The sequence below is a fragment of the Nannobrachium achirus genome, assembly GCF_963921795.1.
Source record: "Nannobrachium achirus genome assembly, chromosome: 3".
NCBI classification, from domain to species: Eukaryota; Metazoa; Chordata; class Actinopteri; order Myctophiformes; family Myctophidae; genus Nannobrachium; species Nannobrachium achirus.
Genome location: NC_137812.1, coordinates 27,613,692 through 27,631,690, shown reverse-complemented (window position 1 = coordinate 27,631,690; position 17,999 = coordinate 27,613,692). Strand labels below are relative to the sequence as shown.

General features: G+C 44.1%; 1 protein-coding gene across 1 annotated transcript; it reads left to right on the top strand.

Moving 5' to 3' along the window:
- Window positions 1-3,176: 3,176 nt before the first annotated feature.
- Window positions 3,177-16,828, top strand: zbtb45 (zinc finger and BTB domain containing 45; the record flags this gene model as incomplete). The annotated part of the gene is made up of 6 exons (XM_080722487.1): window positions 3,177-3,919; window positions 4,742-5,024; window positions 5,397-5,534; window positions 8,005-8,145; window positions 14,358-14,640; window positions 16,369-16,828. 6 exons carry the CDS (start codon window positions 3,177-3,179, stop codon window positions 16,791-16,793), a joined length of 2,013 nt encoding a protein of 670 aa, XP_080578613.1. The 3' UTR covers window positions 16,794-16,828.
- Between the last annotated feature and the right edge of the window lie 1,171 nt (window positions 16,829-17,999).

Sequence of the window (17,999 nt, the reverse complement as noted above, 5' to 3'; positions counted from 1 at the left end):
GACACCGCTCCACCCCATGATGAGCTGCTGCTCCGTGCACCTCCCCACCTTTAACACCACCTCTCTCCATGTCCCATTGGCAGCCGTGACTCCATCTATAGGGATGGGGCGATATGACAGTGACACCTCACGATTATTGTCTGTGAATAACGATATAATCGCGATGATCAAAATATGTTTAAAACTTAAAATGCCACTTTTTTTTAACACTTTCAACATCTCTTTACAGGTTTGTTTCATCAGGTATAGAGGGTTTAAGTGGTACTGAATTTGCAGCTCAACAAAAGCCGTAGTGTATGACGGAGGACAATTTCACGATAAATTAAAATCTCTGCGATGCGATTATTGTGAGCGTTTATAACTCTAAACGGTAATAACGATTATCGTCCCATCCCTCACTCCATTGCTGCTCCACCTGCTGGCCCCTTCCTCTTCCACGCGAGAGAGAGAGACTCTATATGCATTAGGGAATTCAAATTAAATGTCTAAATATTTATTTATACCGCAACGGAAGGTTTATTATTTCCACGTTTGTACATTTTCCTTGGTAGCCTGTTGTCATTAACCTGATATATATATACACATCTCAACTCCTTACAGTAGACGTGCAATATTTGTGTGTTGCTAATTTTATTTTTATATGGGAGGTAAATATAGAAAATTGTATTTATATACTGTAGGCCACTTTAAATCCCAGAGGTCATCACAGTATTTGAAACATAGACAAACAAAATCCCTGTCCTTTTTTATATCCGGGTTAGAATACCAGTTTAAGTGAAACTTCTGAATGAACATGTAAAGCTTTTTTGCAGTTACTGTTACAGCTTTTTAACAGCTCCAGAAGGGCTTCCTGCATAGGGTTGAATGCAAGAGTCACGGCTGTTTAGAACAAACCCCCATTCTATGTACCAAACAGTCACGTTATACTAGGCTACTAATCCTTTTCTGTGAACATGTCCACGTTACTCAAAGTGTTTCACCTGCACCATACCGTTTTCATAAAGAGTTGAAAGGGTTGAATGTGTTATAGTGTTATAGCTTATCTTGTTACCATTTTTGTGAACTATTATAGGTGTTGTGTTGAAGATCACCTCTGAGCATTGTACGCCACAGATAATAAATGTTCATTGGGCCCCAAGAAAAGTGGATACCAAGAAAGAGCGCTTTTGTGTGTGTTTGTGGCTGAGTGACACGTTTGTCCTACTTGTGTTTTGACCTGTAGCTTTCAATGTCCCAAGTTGTATGGAGACTGACTGCATGCCTTATTACATTGACACAAATTGGAGTTCTGGATCATTTCTCTCTCTCTTTCATTTATTTTGTACATCTATTACAGACCTGTGCTAAAACAGTGAAAAGTTAATTAAATAAATTATATTTTGTTGTGCAGTAAATCCTGTGGTGTTTTTTCTCTTTTTTTTCTTGGATTCAAAACCAGGGACAGGTCTAAATAACAATAGGAAAAAAAGCACATTGTGGCTATAATGTGACAATTAACTGCAAGCTGCTACACATTTTTGTTACATGTGGAAAAAGGCAATAACATAATTATTACCTCAGACCTTCTTTTGTTTCTTTCTACATTGCAATCCAATGCAGACAGTAGCAGTCAGACTTAAAATAATACAGCACAGGATCAAAGCCTTCTGGCGAAATGCATCGCAATGCTTGCAAGTCCACAGGCAGCTGCAGATAACCAACAGCGTGGTGTTAATGGCATTGTATGTAGACTACACAGAGAGATCTGACATTCTGCAAGTCTGCAAGCCACCACTGCTCTGTCTGTCTGCACAGTGCACGCACATACACACACAGAGACTGCAGCAGCACAAATTGGAGGGATACGCCTGAACGTTACTTGCTAGTTGACTGACTGTCATTTCTTTTGTTTACAATGCATGCACATCAATGTCTGGAGGTGAAAAGCACCGCATTGTCGCTGCACGTTGCAGGTATGTTTTCTGGCTTAAACGGACGCAATGACAACGTTAACCGGACGATAGTTGGGGTTGAAGGCGCTCTGCAAAAAAAAAAGAAAAAAAAGAGGGGTGTTAGCTCGTTAGCTGTCAGGCTAACTTTGCTAGTTCTTGCCTTTGGGGCTGCGTGCTAGCATGTAAATCTAGGTTAGCATTGCACTGGAGCGTGGAGGGGCATCGATAGCGTGTATATTTTGCAAGTTCAGGTTGGCAGACACTCAAGTTGATGTCATTGTGCTTTGCAGCCAAAGTTCATGTTCCCACGTTGCTGTGTAATGCATGACATTGTTTTTTTTCCGTGGCATTACGTGGACAATGTGTGCGGGGAGGGAGGGAGTGGAAGAAGTGGCTAATGTCACAACATCCAGCTAACCGTTAGCTAGTAGTCAATGTTTTTTAACCTGTTGGGTTAGCTACGAAAGCTAACGCTATAGCCAGTTAGCAGTCCATCCATATATCGAACTGCCATTTGCATTTTTTTTAACAGAAAGAACGTTGGTTGTAGTACAGTTTGTGTTGTCAGTGCTCACCGTGCGTCCCCGTTTGCTGTACTCGCACAGCGCGAGCGGACACTTAAGGTTACTGTCCTCAAATGAACAAATAAAACCCTAGCCTGACACCTGAACCTAATGCATGGCACGTGCTGTCATTTGGCCAGGGCAGGTGTTCCACAGGAGGGATTGATTGATTGATTGATTGATTAATTAAGATAGACAGTTGGTTCTTCTGTCATCTGTAACTGCCCTTTTGTTGGGTAAAACAGCACGGGTAAAAAGAATGCATGAATACATTTGTACAAAATAAGTATGTACATTTCACATTATGAAAAATCACATTTTGCATTTAATATGGTTTATATCTTATAATTTTGCAGCCGGTTTGTGCTAAGCGTGTGACGCCCCCGGTGAAGGGACAACCTTGGAAAAGAGCAACCTCGTGCAGCTCAACAAAAAGGAAGGAAGTCACTCTGAGCTCTCTCGACCCCCATAGGCTTTGAAAGTTCACAAACACACTTGACAGATGACTGCTTGAGCAGCACAGGGCGGCCCCACCGTGGCCCATGAGCTGTTCCCGTTCCTCTCCCTGTCGTCCTCCTCCTCCCTCAAGCTGACGCAGAACCCCAGGCACCTGCCCCCCCTCCCCCACCCCCACTCCCACCCCCACCCTGCCCCCGGCGGCGCCCTCGCCCCGCCGCATGCCATGGCCGGCGGCGGCACGGAGACCATGCACTACATCCACCTGCACAACTCCAGCCAGTCGGTGCTGGAGGCCCTGCGCACACAGCGGCGCGAGGGCCTCTTCTGCGACGTGACGGTGCGCATCCACGACGCCTCGCTGCGCGCGCACGCGTGCGTGCTGGCCGCGGGCAGCCCGTTCTTCCAGGACAAGCTGCTGCTGGGCCACTCGGAGATCTCTGTGCCGCCGCTGGTGCCCGCCGAGACGGTGAAGCAGCTGGTGGACTTCATGTACAGCGGCTCGCTGGTGGTGCTGCAGTCGCAGGCCCTGTGCATCCTCACGGCCGCCAGCATCCTGCAGATCAAGACGGTCATTGACGAGTGCACGCAGATCATCTCCCAGAGGAAGGGGGCCGCGGCGGCTGCGGCCGCGGCGGCAGCCGGGGGGGCCATGCTGGGCGGCGTTCTCCCCAAGCAGGAGGAGCGAGGAGGAGGGGCCAAAGGGCGGGATGGCAGTGGCAGTGGCGGAGGAAGCTGTGCCGTCGGCGGTGGGGGTTACCCTAACTTCTCCAACTTCATAGCGGACTGTGGGGCTAGCAACATTGGCGGCGGGCTAGGGGGCACCGGCGTCAGCGAGAGCGGCCCTGGTGGACATCTGGAGCAGGCTAACCCTGTGGGCCTGATGGCGCTTGGGGACATGGGGCCCGGTGCCATGTGCGGCGCCGACGGGCTCATGAAGCAGAACGCCAGCTGCACGCAAGACGTCAGGTACACAGTTAGCCCTGAAACATGACGTTGTTGATAACATGACGTACGACCATCAGGGGTCAGGATTCGCCAACGTTGGTGGAGGCGAATTCAAAAGCCCAACTACACAAAACATTCAAATTTCACAAACAAAGTGCTTTATAAAGTCACAACCCGTTCTAAATCTTGGCCGGCATTGTATAATTACCTGGAACCTCTGTGTTCTTTAATAAGAAGCCTTTTTATGCAATATTTTTCTGTTTTCCCATGCATTTCCTCGTGTTCCGCATGCGGACCAACCCCATCTATTGAACACTAAAATGTGGGCGTGGCTTTGCAAAAATGGGTCCAGAAATACATGGGAAAACAGAAAAATATTGTATAAAAAGGCTTCTTTTTAAAGAACACAGAGGTTCCAGGTAATTATACAATGCCGGGGTTAGGGTTCTACTAGGGTTCTACTCCACTACATCTCAAAGGCATATTATGCTACTTTTTACTCCACTACAATTATTTGAAAACCTCAGTTACTTGTTAGTTACTTTGTAGATTTTGATTATTCGGCCGGGGCACCTGATGGGAGGGGAAAGGAACTGGTTGGAATAACGTGTTCCTTCCACGTGCTATGTCCAACCGGGGAAACTCCCCCCTGTCAGGTGAAAAGAAGCGACTTGGACTCCCCATGCATAGAAGGAAGAATGAAGTCAGTCCGTTTTGTCTCCCCAGGTTGGCAGAGGGAGTGTAGCGTCCACGATTACATTAGATAATTGACACGGTGAAAAATGGGTTACAAAATCGTGGGATAAAAAAAAACATTTGAGTACTTTTTCCCACCACTGGCAGGTACAAGCTCCGGGACCTGTTGGCACAGACGGCCAACGGTGGCGCCAGCACCAGCAGCACAGGGAACCTCTCCACGGGGTGCAGCTCCGGAGTGGGCAGCGTCGACAGCGTCGGCAGGGACAGCCTCCGCGGCGGCAACGCCACCGACCTCTCGGATGACCTGGTGGGGATGGAGCGCTACAGCGAGGAGGAGGACATGGATGGGAGAGAGCGGGGAAGAGACGGAGACCGAGACAGGGGGGCGGGACATAGCCGCAAGCAGAGGCAGCCACTCAGGCTCCAGGTAGGGGGATAAGGGGAAGAGTTGCCATGGTTACAGCTTTCAGGCATGCAGAGCTGCAACGGTTTTGCTTTTCTTTCTTTTTCTGCTTTCCCTTTTCCCTCACTGCATTGGCGTATATCACTGAAATGTTTCTGCACTTTATCACAACTGAAGAGCGGCTGTCGTGTAAACTACTTCTCCTCTAGTTGACATGCTATGGCCTTCCGCGTACCTGCTGTGGGTGATTAAGCTAATTAACATCCGGGTGAAGAACTCGTTGCTCTCTTCGTGGCTAAATTGGTCTTCTAAGATTTGTAGAGGCGTTAACATGTGCACTTTTCTTTTCTCCTTTTATACTTTTTCGTATTCATTTTGATGTTTTCTTCTTTTTAGGTCCTAGGAGGAGAGGGTGTGGTGGTGAAAGATGAAGGGGTGCAGGACGGAGATGGGACCGGCGTCTACGCTTTGGAGGACGGGAGACGGGATGGAGAGCAGGAAGGCTCCCAGGAATCCATGGCGAGCTTTGGACAGGTGGGCCAAATCAGAGCTGCAGTTCTGTGTTGCAGGTGCACTGCAGCTATGAGTGCCGGGGAGGGTGGGTGTGTGTGTGTGTGTGTGTGTGTGGGGAGGGGGTTGTTAGATAACCAGAGAATAAAGTTATATGTCGATTTAACCACTTAAGCTCTGTGTACTTTGTAGGGCTGTCACAATTATGACATTTTACTTGACGATTAATTGTCACTCAAATAATTGCGATTAACAATTTAATTGTGTATTTGTCGTTAACAATAACATTTTTGTTTGGCTTTTAGGCTTTGAAGTTGCACATGGCAATCATGACACAACTTATACAAAGACATTACTGACATATTTGACAATTTTATACTTAAAAAAGAACATTGATAGCCGATCTACAAGCTCACAACGCGTTGTGATGAGACGTGTTGTGAGCTTGTAGAGCTGCTATTTCCACTACTTTTTGAAAGTGTTTGTAACAATATTAACATTTCTCAACATGGAAAAGATTATGACGATTATGCAAAATAATTGCTATTACCTCAAATAATTGCAATTAGACAATTATGTAATAATTGTGACAGCTCTAGTACTTTGTCGTACTACCAATAGCGAAAATAGCGGATGCACAAGCTCACGTGTTGTGAACTTCTGCAAATTGTTTTAATTATTCGTTCACAATAATGACATTGTCAAAATAGGGACACCAGATTGAAAGTGGTTAAATAAATGAAGTTTCTCTCCAACATGAGATAGCCACTATTATTTAGCTTGTTTGTTAGTTTTTTGTTTTTGAAACATTCAAGCATTGGTTGTCGATCGAAGTTGTCTTTTGGGAGTAAATCTTCTCAATTAGTGATCAATTTGGATAGAATTGCGGTAGCTCAAAAGTTGGCAGGGAGGAGAAATTGTCAAGCAAGCATATATGCTGCAGCGTTTTGTGTCTGAAGACTGTACAAGGAATATCTCCCTGGAATATCTAAAAAAAGGATTCTGCCTTGTCTACCAATTCTCTCCAAGGCACTGCATAGCATGTCACAACTGCAAAGGGAGTCATCCGCTAAATATAAATGTAGGTTTGTCATTGTTTTCATGCATGGCAAACCACTTTATTGTCATGCAAGGCAACCACTTTATTGTCAATTCGACTATATAGTGCAATATTTTAACTAGGGGCTTTGATCTGTTTGCGCATTACGCAGAGGCTATTCAGGGCAGGCAATTTGGTAAAGTTCTCATAGACCTTTGTAAACTTTATTTTCCAGTTGCTGCAGTTTGTTAAAAGGCTTTTTTATACCAGTTGGGAGTATTTTGTTGCAGTGCACATTGGCAGGTGGGGTGTTAACGTATTGTCAGTCAAATGCTGTTAAATTTAGACTGTAGCTGTTTTTCTTGCTCCCACAGTCACTTGTGAAGATAACAAGCCGTCATTCAGAGTCCAGTGCTATTTGAATAGTCCTGGCCGACTTGTTAAATAGTGACAGGAAAATGAATTTGCGAATCCATCAGTCTTTATGATGGATAAAAAAAAGGGTTACAAAAATTGCTTGTTCCTGATTGCAAACATGTACTTTCTTGTCTCCATATGAGAACTAAGATTTACACCGCGGAACCCTGAGTTTATTTCCACTGAGAGAGTGTAAAAATGGAGCTACGGTATAGATATATTCCTGCAGACAGTTTCTCGACTATATCTCCACAGAAATCCTGTCAGATAATGTACAGTCAGTGTGTGCCCTTGACAGCAATGTAGCTGGACTGGTTGGACCACGCTACCAATAAATCTCTCTCACTCGTGGAGTATATACACTCACTGTGTGTGCTATTACGGTAGCAGTTGATTTTAAAGGTGCATTGTGAAATGTGAGGGATATGAAATATTTACCCTGGATCCAGCTGAAAGCATTGCTCCTGTCTTTTTCACCTGCATTTTGCTTGTTACCCATGAGACCGCCTGAATTCGGAGACGTACTGTATAGGCCTTAATTTCCTCCTGTACCGGTGGTTCTTCTGCCCTCCACGGACCGCATGCTTAACTACTTGCAGTGCTAAAGTGTTAATGTACTTGAATTGACTTACATGTAACAGCAGACTAATGGCCTCCACCCCGGCAACAACAGACAAATGTCATCCACCTAACGCCACACTAATGGCGTCCACCCCAGCAACAACAGATGAATGGCATCCACCCCTAGTAACAATAGACTAATAGCATCCACCCTAACAACAGACTAATGGCGTCCACCCCAGTAACAACAAGACTGATGGCATCCACAATAGTAGCAGCAAAAGACTTGATATCATCCCAACCCAGTAACAAAGTGCTTATGGCATCCGAACCCACAAATTATCCCTGTTCACATGAGAGTTCACATGAGAGTACACTTGAGAGTTCCTCAGAGTCAAACGCCACCAGTCGCTTGAATTGTGAAATTCAAACCAATATGTGAAGGGTTTTCTTTCCTCCCATTTGTGTGTATTGTAGGATTTCTACGATGAGCAGGGGGTGTTTTCTGAGAGTTTCTGGCCACAGAGTGAACCTACTCAGACCATGTCGTTCAACCCCAGAGGGAGGGTCAACAAGCCCCTGACTCCTCCCCCCACCTCACAGTCCATCAACAACCAGGTAGGCACTCTGATACACTGTCAAAGCGTTTATTTAAAGGACAACTTTGTTTTTTTACAACAAGGGTTCATATTTTAGATTGTAATTAGAGAAAAGAAAAGATGAGTGTTAAAATGTTTTCATTTTCTGCTTTCTATTGTTTTAGTGGGGGCATGCAATAAGCTGTCAATTTATTTGTTACTATTGGGGCCATGCAATAAGCTGTCAATTTATTTGTTACTATTTACACCAGCCCCCATAAGTCACATCTGCCCATGAAGGATTGCGGTGCATCTTGGGAATGGGCTTATTGTGTCTAAAAAGACATATTTTGCCACTTGCATGCATGCCCCCAACTTGCCCCAAATCAAAATCGTTAAAATCACTAAAACGATAGAAGTAAATGAAAACATTGTAACACTTATCTTTTCTTTCTTTATTGACTATCTAAAATATGAACTCTTGTTGTAAAAAAAACAAAGTTGTCCTTTAACTCTTAAGAGTTTACCGATGGAACCACATGGACCCATACAGGTCCATTTAGTTCCATAGATATACCGTACGTGATACTACGATACCACATACAGTATTTGTTTCTTTTTACTTTGATTCACCAGTGATATGTTTTCAAAAAAAGAGCCAAAGAGTTGGCAACAAACTGCATTTTGTACATGCATGCATTCTACATGAATACATTAAAAAGTAATGCCAGCAATGCTTGCGTCGCAGCGCAATGCGTCTGCAACTTAATGAGGTGTAAGTAATGGATTCTTTCATTTGAGGCCTGCCCCCACCGTTTGATTAACTCCAGAAATAGCTTAGAAAAACTTATATACAGCAGGGGTCTTCAACAGGGGGTCTTCAGAGTTACTGCAGGGGGGCCGCTAAATCCTTGTATGATAGGATAATTATTTTAAATGAACAACTTGAACCCTCGCATCCCTATACCGAGGAGAACCTTAACCAAAAATAGCAGATCTACAAGCTCTCAACGCCTCAGCGGCTATTTTCAGCAAATAGTTTTGGTGTAGAGGTAGAAAAGAGCAGACCAAGTACAAAGTGAAAGGTCATGTTTACAAAATATTGACGATTTAAGTGGTTAAATGTCTGAAATTACACATTAACATGAATCTAACATCTGATGACAGAGCTTGTTTTGACAGCTATGAATCTATCTATGAAATCGATGAAAATCTGCATCATGTAGAGGGGGTCCCTGCTTCATCTCTCTCTCAGCTAAGGGGTCCTTAGCCTGAAAACGTTGAAGACCCCTGATATACAGTGTGTGTGTGTGTGGGGGGGGGGGCAATAAAAAAAGGATGTCCTGATAGGTTAGCAGGCTACTGTATGTCATATGGAAGGTCACTGGTTCAAATCCGGTCTTCTGTGGTCTTTTTTTCTTTGCACATCATTCTTCATTTCCCTTAGTTTCCCAGACTCGCTATCATATACGAACCAATTAATGGCAAATGCAGATGTGCCAGCCTGTTTGCATTTTGTAAAGCAGCTAGCTACACATTTTGACTCAAAGTACTCTGTACAATTCTGCCCTTTAAAGTACGCAAAAAGCTGGTGACGCCTTGTGAGTTTGATGGTGCAGGACTGAAGTCTACGCGCTGAGATTTCTGCTAGGATGCATGTTCTAATAATACTGTCTGACGACATAACTTCAAAATGTGTCTTTCTCTATGTATAACTCTGTCTCTGTGTCTCTCTCTCCGTATCTCCCTCTGTCATCTCTTGGTGTACAGTATGTGTCTGTGCGGCACTGTGTGGACCAGACCCTGTGTGTTGTTGCAATCTTTGGAAATCGCCCCAATGACAGCAAAATGATATTGACAAAACAACATTGGTGCAAATAATTGGGTTTCGTTAAAATTTGCTATATAAATTCAAGCTATTATTATTATTGAATAAGAAATATGCTGTAAACGTTTTGTTTTACATGCTTATTAGTGTGTGTAGTGGCTAAACAACAATAACATCAAAAGGGCCACTGAGAGCACCAGGATGAGCGAATCTTACACAGAGTGCAGGGAAGGAGTCCATTGTCCAGCCAGAAAGTGCATTTGTGTTTGTTTCGTTTATTTCAGCTCTAGATCATACAAAAGATGTAAAATTGTCTGCTCAAACATGTCCCTGACTGCTGGTAAAAAAAAACATATACCCTCCCGGTGCTACTGAAACTGAAGATCTGGCTGCCTCTGTGTGCTCATTAGTTAAGTACCCCTGCTCTGCAACCCAATGAACTTGAACTCCACCCATGAACTTAAATATTTAACTTTAACTTAAATTAACTCAAATAATACATTTGTAACCAAATGAATTAAGCAAAACAAAATAACAAATAATAATCAAATAATATAGTAAATAAATAGCAAAATACTGAATAGCTCCCACAGTGTGGTTGCCCCTGCAACCAATTTTATTCCATCCATATTCCATCCACTCCTCGATAAACTTTTTTTTGCTGCGCTACTCCTCCCACAGTTTTGGTGGCACGCACTTTGGGCCATACGTGAAATCGACCGGCTTCATCGGGAATTGATTCCTTGCATTTTGCTAAGAGATACGTTATATAGATCAATCTAAAAAAAAAAAATATTGTGTAAAAGTACATTTTCTTCTGTAATATAATCATTTTTTTTAATCTTTCATATATTCTCGATTCATTGCGCATGCAGTGAAATATTCGAAACCTTTGTTTGTTTTAATTTAGATCTTTATGGCATACAGCTTATGAAAATCTCAGAATATTAGAATATTACACGCGACCAGACGCCGACCACTCAAAAGAACAAGTTATAATACAGAAATGTCAAACTTCTGAAAGGATTACCGTAATTAATGCATTCAGTACTTGGTCTGGAATACTTTTGAACAAATGTCTTCATCAACGGGGCGTGGCATGAAGGTGATCAACCTGTGGTACTGCTGAGGTGTTATGGAAGTCCAGGTTTGCTTTGATAGAGGCCATAAGCTCATCTGTGTGGTTGAGTCTGGTGTCTCATCTTCCTCTTGACAACACAACACAGATTCTCTGTGGGGTTAAGGTCAGCCCAGTTGGCTGGTCAGTTAAGCCCAGTAATACCATGGTCTGTACACCAGTTACTTGTAGTGTTGGCTCTGTGGGCAGGTGCCAAGTGCTTCTGGCTAAAGGAAATCATGATCTCCATAAAGCTTGTTGATGTACGGAAGCACAAAGTGCTTAAAATCCCTGGGTAGATGGCTGGGTTGACTCTGAACTTGATAAAACACAGTGTGGAGCAAACCAGCATTGCATTGTATTGCTGGTGTTGGTCCACTGCGTTTTGTCAAGTTCAGGTTTTCAGAGCAGTGTCTTATTGGCAAATGGGACAAGATTACAGCAAAAATATCAATACTTGCTGCATTATATATTCAAGTACATAAAATGAAAGTAAGTGATCATGTAATTGTTACTGTAGGACGTGGTGGCCTGCTATGGTGCTGATAACCTCAGAACCCAAACATAAATAATAGCAGTTCCATCAAAGTCACAAGGCTGAATGAGAAAATGAAGCCGTACTACCAAATAATATGGCACAGAAGAATTATCAGCATGGTATTACTTTAATTATACTATTATAGCAGGCCATAATAAATAAAGTGAATGAAAACCTGTATCACCAAGCCATAGCTCACAAGCTCAGATAGTGTGTGTGGTTGACTGCCTTTGACTTGGTGGTGTTTGACTGGTGTAAATGTGAAATCTGTGAATGAGCTGGTGAGAAGTTAGTCTTAGCTTGTACATACATCTAAGCCAGGGGTCTTCAACGTTTTCAGGCCGGGGACCCCCAAACTGATGGGGAGATGGAGCACGGACCCCCTACCACCTTGTAGGGTGGGGGGGTCAGGGCTACGACATATTTTTATTTTAAACATGTACAAGTTACAGCGAGCAGGGTGGGCCGTACCACAACCATTTCTAAACATACTACTTACCAGTAAGGCTCCCTAATCGGGAGATAAGCGACCGTAGGTCACTTATCTCCACAAATAGGGCAAAAATGTGTTTTGCCAAAATCTTCCTGATCCATGTTGATGACATGAGTGTAGACATACTGTGTAGTGATTTTCGTGATTTTAGGGCAAAATCTGTAGGAGCAGTGTCCAAAAATGTGTTTTTAAAAATCGGCCTGGAGGTGGCGCTATATGGGACAGATTCATGTTGATGGGATGAGTGTAGACATACTGTGTACCGATTTGCGTGATTTTAGGGCGAAAATTGTAGGAGCAGTGTCCAAAAATGTGTTTTGCAAATCGGCCTCATGGTGGCGCTAGAAGAGGGCCATGTGAGAAATGAGGGGTGGGGTCTCCGCGCCGGCAAGGCGGACGAATAGGTACCGGCCCCGGCTGTCCCGGTCGCTCCTAGCCGGAGTTACGGCATTTTATGTGAGCTGCAGTGTAGGGGGTCCTCCACTGGGGGCGCCACCACTTTTGCATCCGTTCTGGAGCACCAGTAGTCGGTGGTCCCCGGGAATTCCCCGTGAGCAGCCCCGTTGGGGTGGTCATTTGGTCATGTTTGCGCATTTGGTCATTTTTTACATCTGGGGGTCCCCCAGGGACCTGGGGGTCCCTGGAGCTCCGGGGGTCCTTGGAGGTTGTAGTTTGGCAGCCAAGGAACGTGTGTGCAAAATTTGGCATGGATCGGGGCAACGGTTGCGGAGATATAAGCAGGGAAAAAGTGTGACGTGTGAGGTGTGACAGACAGACAGACTGACAGACAGACGGAGGGACGGAGTTACACTTTGTGGTGGTTTTGATAGTAAAGTGCGACCTACGGTCGCAATTAACTGAGAATATTGTCAATAATATCAACAATATGTCAATTGCATAGTAATCATGTATTCAAGCTATTCAAAATGGATAGAATCACGATTTATTTTTTAACATAAATGTGGAAAATGGCAAAAAAAAAAAAATCATTTTTTGAAATCTTTTTTTTTTAAGCAATAATTTCGCGGACCCCCTGCAGTACCTCCGCGGACCCCCTAGGGGTCGCGGACCCCCTGTTGAAGACCCCTGATCTAAGCAATAGGCATCCATGTGCATTAGGGCTGCATGATGCTGAGAAAACATTTATATTGTGATGACTCATTATAACTATCAAACAATATAATATTGTGAGTGATGGTATCAATCACAAAAAAAGAAAAATTAAACATAAAACATTTGATATGGTAGCAAGTAGGGAAATAACCATGCAGCGTCCGTTAATTTTCTTTTCCTACTTTCCCTGCAGGACAATTAGTACTTCTCGGAACTTACAAGTTAGCTTGATAACCTGTGTGTATGAGTGAGAGAGAGAGAGAGACACCACTCTAACGGTACGGACAGTGGCAGCCCGCAACTGATGGGATGAATAGAGAATGAAATGAAAACTAAACAAAACTCTCAAGTGGTACTCGCCAGACTGGGCAGGTCTACACAGGTTTTAACTGCCCACAGGTTTTGTTACTTGCCCCAGGGCATTCGGGCATCCGTAAATGTCGGACCCTGCCGTGTTCAAAGCAAAGCTGAGTGAAAGCATGCAAGTGCGGTACTCATTTGTCCCAAGTTTGGCAGGTCTGCAAATCAGGTCCTCAAAGCTGTCTGAAAATCATAGGCCATGTCTCCACTGTCCACCAAAGTAGGTTTTTTTCTTTCTCTTTTTTTCCCAAAGCTGAGGGACACAAGGTGCTCCTCCAAACTTTTCACTTTTACTCATAATACATTTTGAATTCCGGACTTTTACTTATACCTAAAAATACCTAGAGTGGAATCCGCCAATGCATTTCAATGAGAATGGAGCGTTTTTTGCAGAAATCCTCTACTGGCAAAAAACGCTCCATTCTCATTGAAATGCATTGGTGGATTCCACTCTAGGTATACCAAAATACCTATGAGAGTGGAATCCGCGTTCCACCAATGCATTTCAATGAGAAAGGGAGCGTTTTTTGCAGAAATCCTCTGCTGGCATGAAACCGCTTCACTCTCATTGAAATGCATTTGCGGAACGCGGATTCCACTCTCATAGGTACTTTGGTGTGAGGGCACCCTAACAGAGTATTTCTATATTGCAGTATTGATACTTTTATACTTAAGTAAAATATGTGAGTACTTTTTACACCACTGTACAAAATATGCTCAGTGGGGAAAAAAAATCAAGGTTTGGTGGACAGACACAGCCCCTAATAAGTTGAGCATTGTGATGTCTTTATGTTTTCTCCCAGCTGCTTTTCCAGTACCCAGTGAGCCAGTCGCAGCCAGCTCCATTCTTCGTGGGTGGGCCCATGGGAGGAATGGACAGCATGGCCGGCCAGGAGCCCAGTCAGCAGCAGCAGCAGGCTCCGCCCCCAGCACCTATGACACCTGCCCCGGCCCCCTCCACTTCTTCCTGTTCCGCAGGCCCCTCCCCTTCATCCCAGGGATCCGAGACCTCATTTGACTGCACGCACTGTGGCAAATCATTACGTTCCAGGAAGAACTACAGCAAGCACATGTTCATCCACTCCGGTACGTTGTCTCCACTAGAACTACAGCAAGCACATGTTCATCCACTCCGGTACGTTGTCTCCACTAGAACTACAGCAAGCACATGTTCATCCACTCCGGTACGTTGTCTCCACTGAGTCAGCTGAGTGTGCATGTACCAAGGCATTATATATTCCATGATGACAGACGTTTAGTGCAGGGGTCTTCAACGTTTTCAGGACAAGGACCCCTTAGTTGAGAGAGAGATGAAGCAGGGACCCCACCACAATCTGTTAATAGATTCCATATAGTTTCATCGTTTGACAGCACGATTCTGTTTGTGTGACATCACATTGAAGCTAGAGCGTGATGTCAGAGCGGCAAACCCATTCTGTTCAGAGTGGTTCCCCTGACATCCCAGTGACATCAGTTCATGATGTCAGAGCGACAACCCCATAGAACCACAGTGTCAGGCGTGACAGACAGACAGACAGAGAGATAGATATATACTACATACTAATCTGCGACCTATGGTCGCAATAAAAACTAAGCTATGATGACTAAAACTAAGACTAAATATATTGACAATTTCGTGAACAAATAGAAACTAGACTAAAATGTTAGGTAAGGACTAGTGGAGAAGAGGTTCAGTGGAACAAAAAGGTGTTGCGCTCTGAAAATAGCGGATCTAAAAGTAGATAGTCTATTTTCAATTTGCAACCAAGAGTAAAATCAGGCATTGTGTTTGTTTTTTGCCTTGTTGTGAAGTGCACAGAGACCCCTCAGGGTGATTTTGTACTATAAATAAAAATAAACTGATTACGACGCCGTCAAGGCCTGTCAAAATACATTTTAGGCGAACAAATCAACTGTAGATTTAGTCGACTATGTTGTTATTTCTCCACACACTGTAGGCTAGGTTGCTTGCTAACAGTCAGACACAAACTGCACATGTAGCCACAGACAACCACAACGTTTTTTAAATTAATCTTGAGAAATGTACAGCTAAACTGTAATGATCTGTATGGGACAACAAGTAAACTTCTCCTGTTCCATAATACCACAGTGCCTGTGCCTCGCGACGCGAGCTGTTTGTACTCGGTGAGTCGGTGCGCAGAGAGCTGTGTCTCCATCCAATTTGTGCAGCCGAGGAGCGTTATAATCTCCTTCCAACCGTGCCTAACCTAGAGAACAATGCTATTCTAAACATTAAACATGAGTCACGTTGTGAAAATAATTCCTCTGCAAAAAAAAAGAAAAGAAAAAATCATAGTGTGGCGGCCGGATTTTAAGGGCCGGCAGCCCGCCGCTCCTTAAAGGAGTAGTCCACCCCCAAAATGACTTTTTTTCTATTGATTACTCACGCCATGGAGACTAGAGTTCAATAATATTTTTTGGTTTTTGTCGCATTCCTAAGACAAAAATTTGATTTGAGTAAATTTACCCCCATTGATTCCGGATGGTGACCCGTTTTGAAACGGGTCACCATCCGGAACGAATGGGGGTAAATTTATTGTTATCACATTTTTGTCTTAGGAATGTGACAAAAACCTAAAAATATTATTGAACTCTAGTCTCCATGGCGTGAGTAATCAATAGAAAAAAAGTCATTTTGGGGGTGAACTACTCCTTTAATGCATATAGGGGAAACACTGACTAAAATATGACAAAACTAAATGTAATTTTATTCAAAAGACTATGAATTAAACCACATCAAAATGTGCCGTCAAAATCAACACACTAGCGTCTTGTCTTGTGTTTTTTCTCCAGGCCAAAAACCTCACCAGTGCTCCATCTGCTGGCGCTCCTTCTCCCTGCGCGACTACCTCCTGAAGCACATGGTGGTGCACACGGGCGTCCGGGCCTTCCAGTGCTCCGTGTGCGGCAAGCGCTTCACCCAGAAGAGCTCCCTCAACGTGCACATGCGCACGCACCGCGCCGAGCGCACGTTCCAGTGCACGGTGTGCCACCGCGCCTTCACCCACCGCACCCTGCTGGAGCGCCACGCCCTGCAGCATGCCCACCACGCGCCCCAGGGCCAGGGCCAGGCCCCGGGGCAGGGGGGGCGAGCCTCCGCTATGAGCTCGCCTCCAAAGCACAGCCCCCCGGCTCTGGGAGGGCCCTCAGGTATGGCTGGCGCGGGCGGCATGGGGAATATGGCCAACATGCCCAGCCACGGGGCTTCCTCCACCTAGAGGCAGTGTGTTTCTCAACACCTTCAAATTTCAAGGTCTCCCCCCGTAACTCTGGCAGTGTACAAATGGAACCAAATGAACCCTGACGGGTTCATTTGGTTCCATTTGTTACACTGCCAGAGTTACAGACTTGTATGGGTCAATTTGGACCCGCCCTAAAGGAACCCACAAAGTACCTGGAATCCACTTTTGAGAATGACTGAACCTAGAGAGTGATTAGTGTTCCCGAATCCTTCGCTCCACTCCCCCTCCTGAGCCCTCTCCCCCCTTTCGTTGATCCTTTGTGTTGATTTAAAAAAAAAAATACAAACATTTGATCGGCCCTTACGTTATGGCGGGAATGAAATACACATTTCCTGCCACTTTTTTGCCTCTTACAAAGCGGGTTCTCCAGTCCCACACAGGTCTGGAAAAAGTGCAAAGGTATTAATGAGAATTTCGAGGTCTTAAAAAATACTAAACATGTAATGTTGTGGTTGTAAACCTAGTGTCATTTTGATTTCTCATGTTGTGATATTGTTTTAGGCAACAATAATTTCCAGTAATGCATTGATATGGTGCTGCTGATAGTTCATGATGTTCAGCCACTATGATGCTAATCACTGATCCAAAGCCAATCAATACTTATGTCCTTAAAATTCAGAATTTTCTAAATGCTAATATTCAAATGCACCACAAAGAGTCAACAAGGTTCGGAAAGAGGGTCACATTGGTATTGATTCAGAAAATTCTGAGGGGGGGGGGGGGGGTGTTGTGGCTCATTTATGCTCAACGTTAAGTACAGATATGGACAGAGCCTTCTATCCATACGCATTCATTTCTGCCGTAATTTTCATGTTTTCTGAAAGCTTAGCCGGAAGTAGCTTGAACTACATCTAGTTGAAGTGAGACTTGATATACTTTTATTAAACGGCAGCACCTTTTGGAGCAGAGGTTGTACGAGTTAGCAAGACGTTTTAAACATGTATATGATGTCAGTTGACCTTGGCACAGGGACAAACATTTATTACAGAACAGCTCTTTCTTTTAGGTACTGTACATTATGAGGACCTTCTTGACGTCACCTCTATTTTCCGAAAACCTTTGACTCTGCCCTTTAGCATTGCTTAACATCCACGACAACCAAGTCATTGTTACGTTGTTTGAAACTGACATATTTATTTTCGTACAGTATGTAAACGGAGCATAAATGAGCCTTTTTGGTAG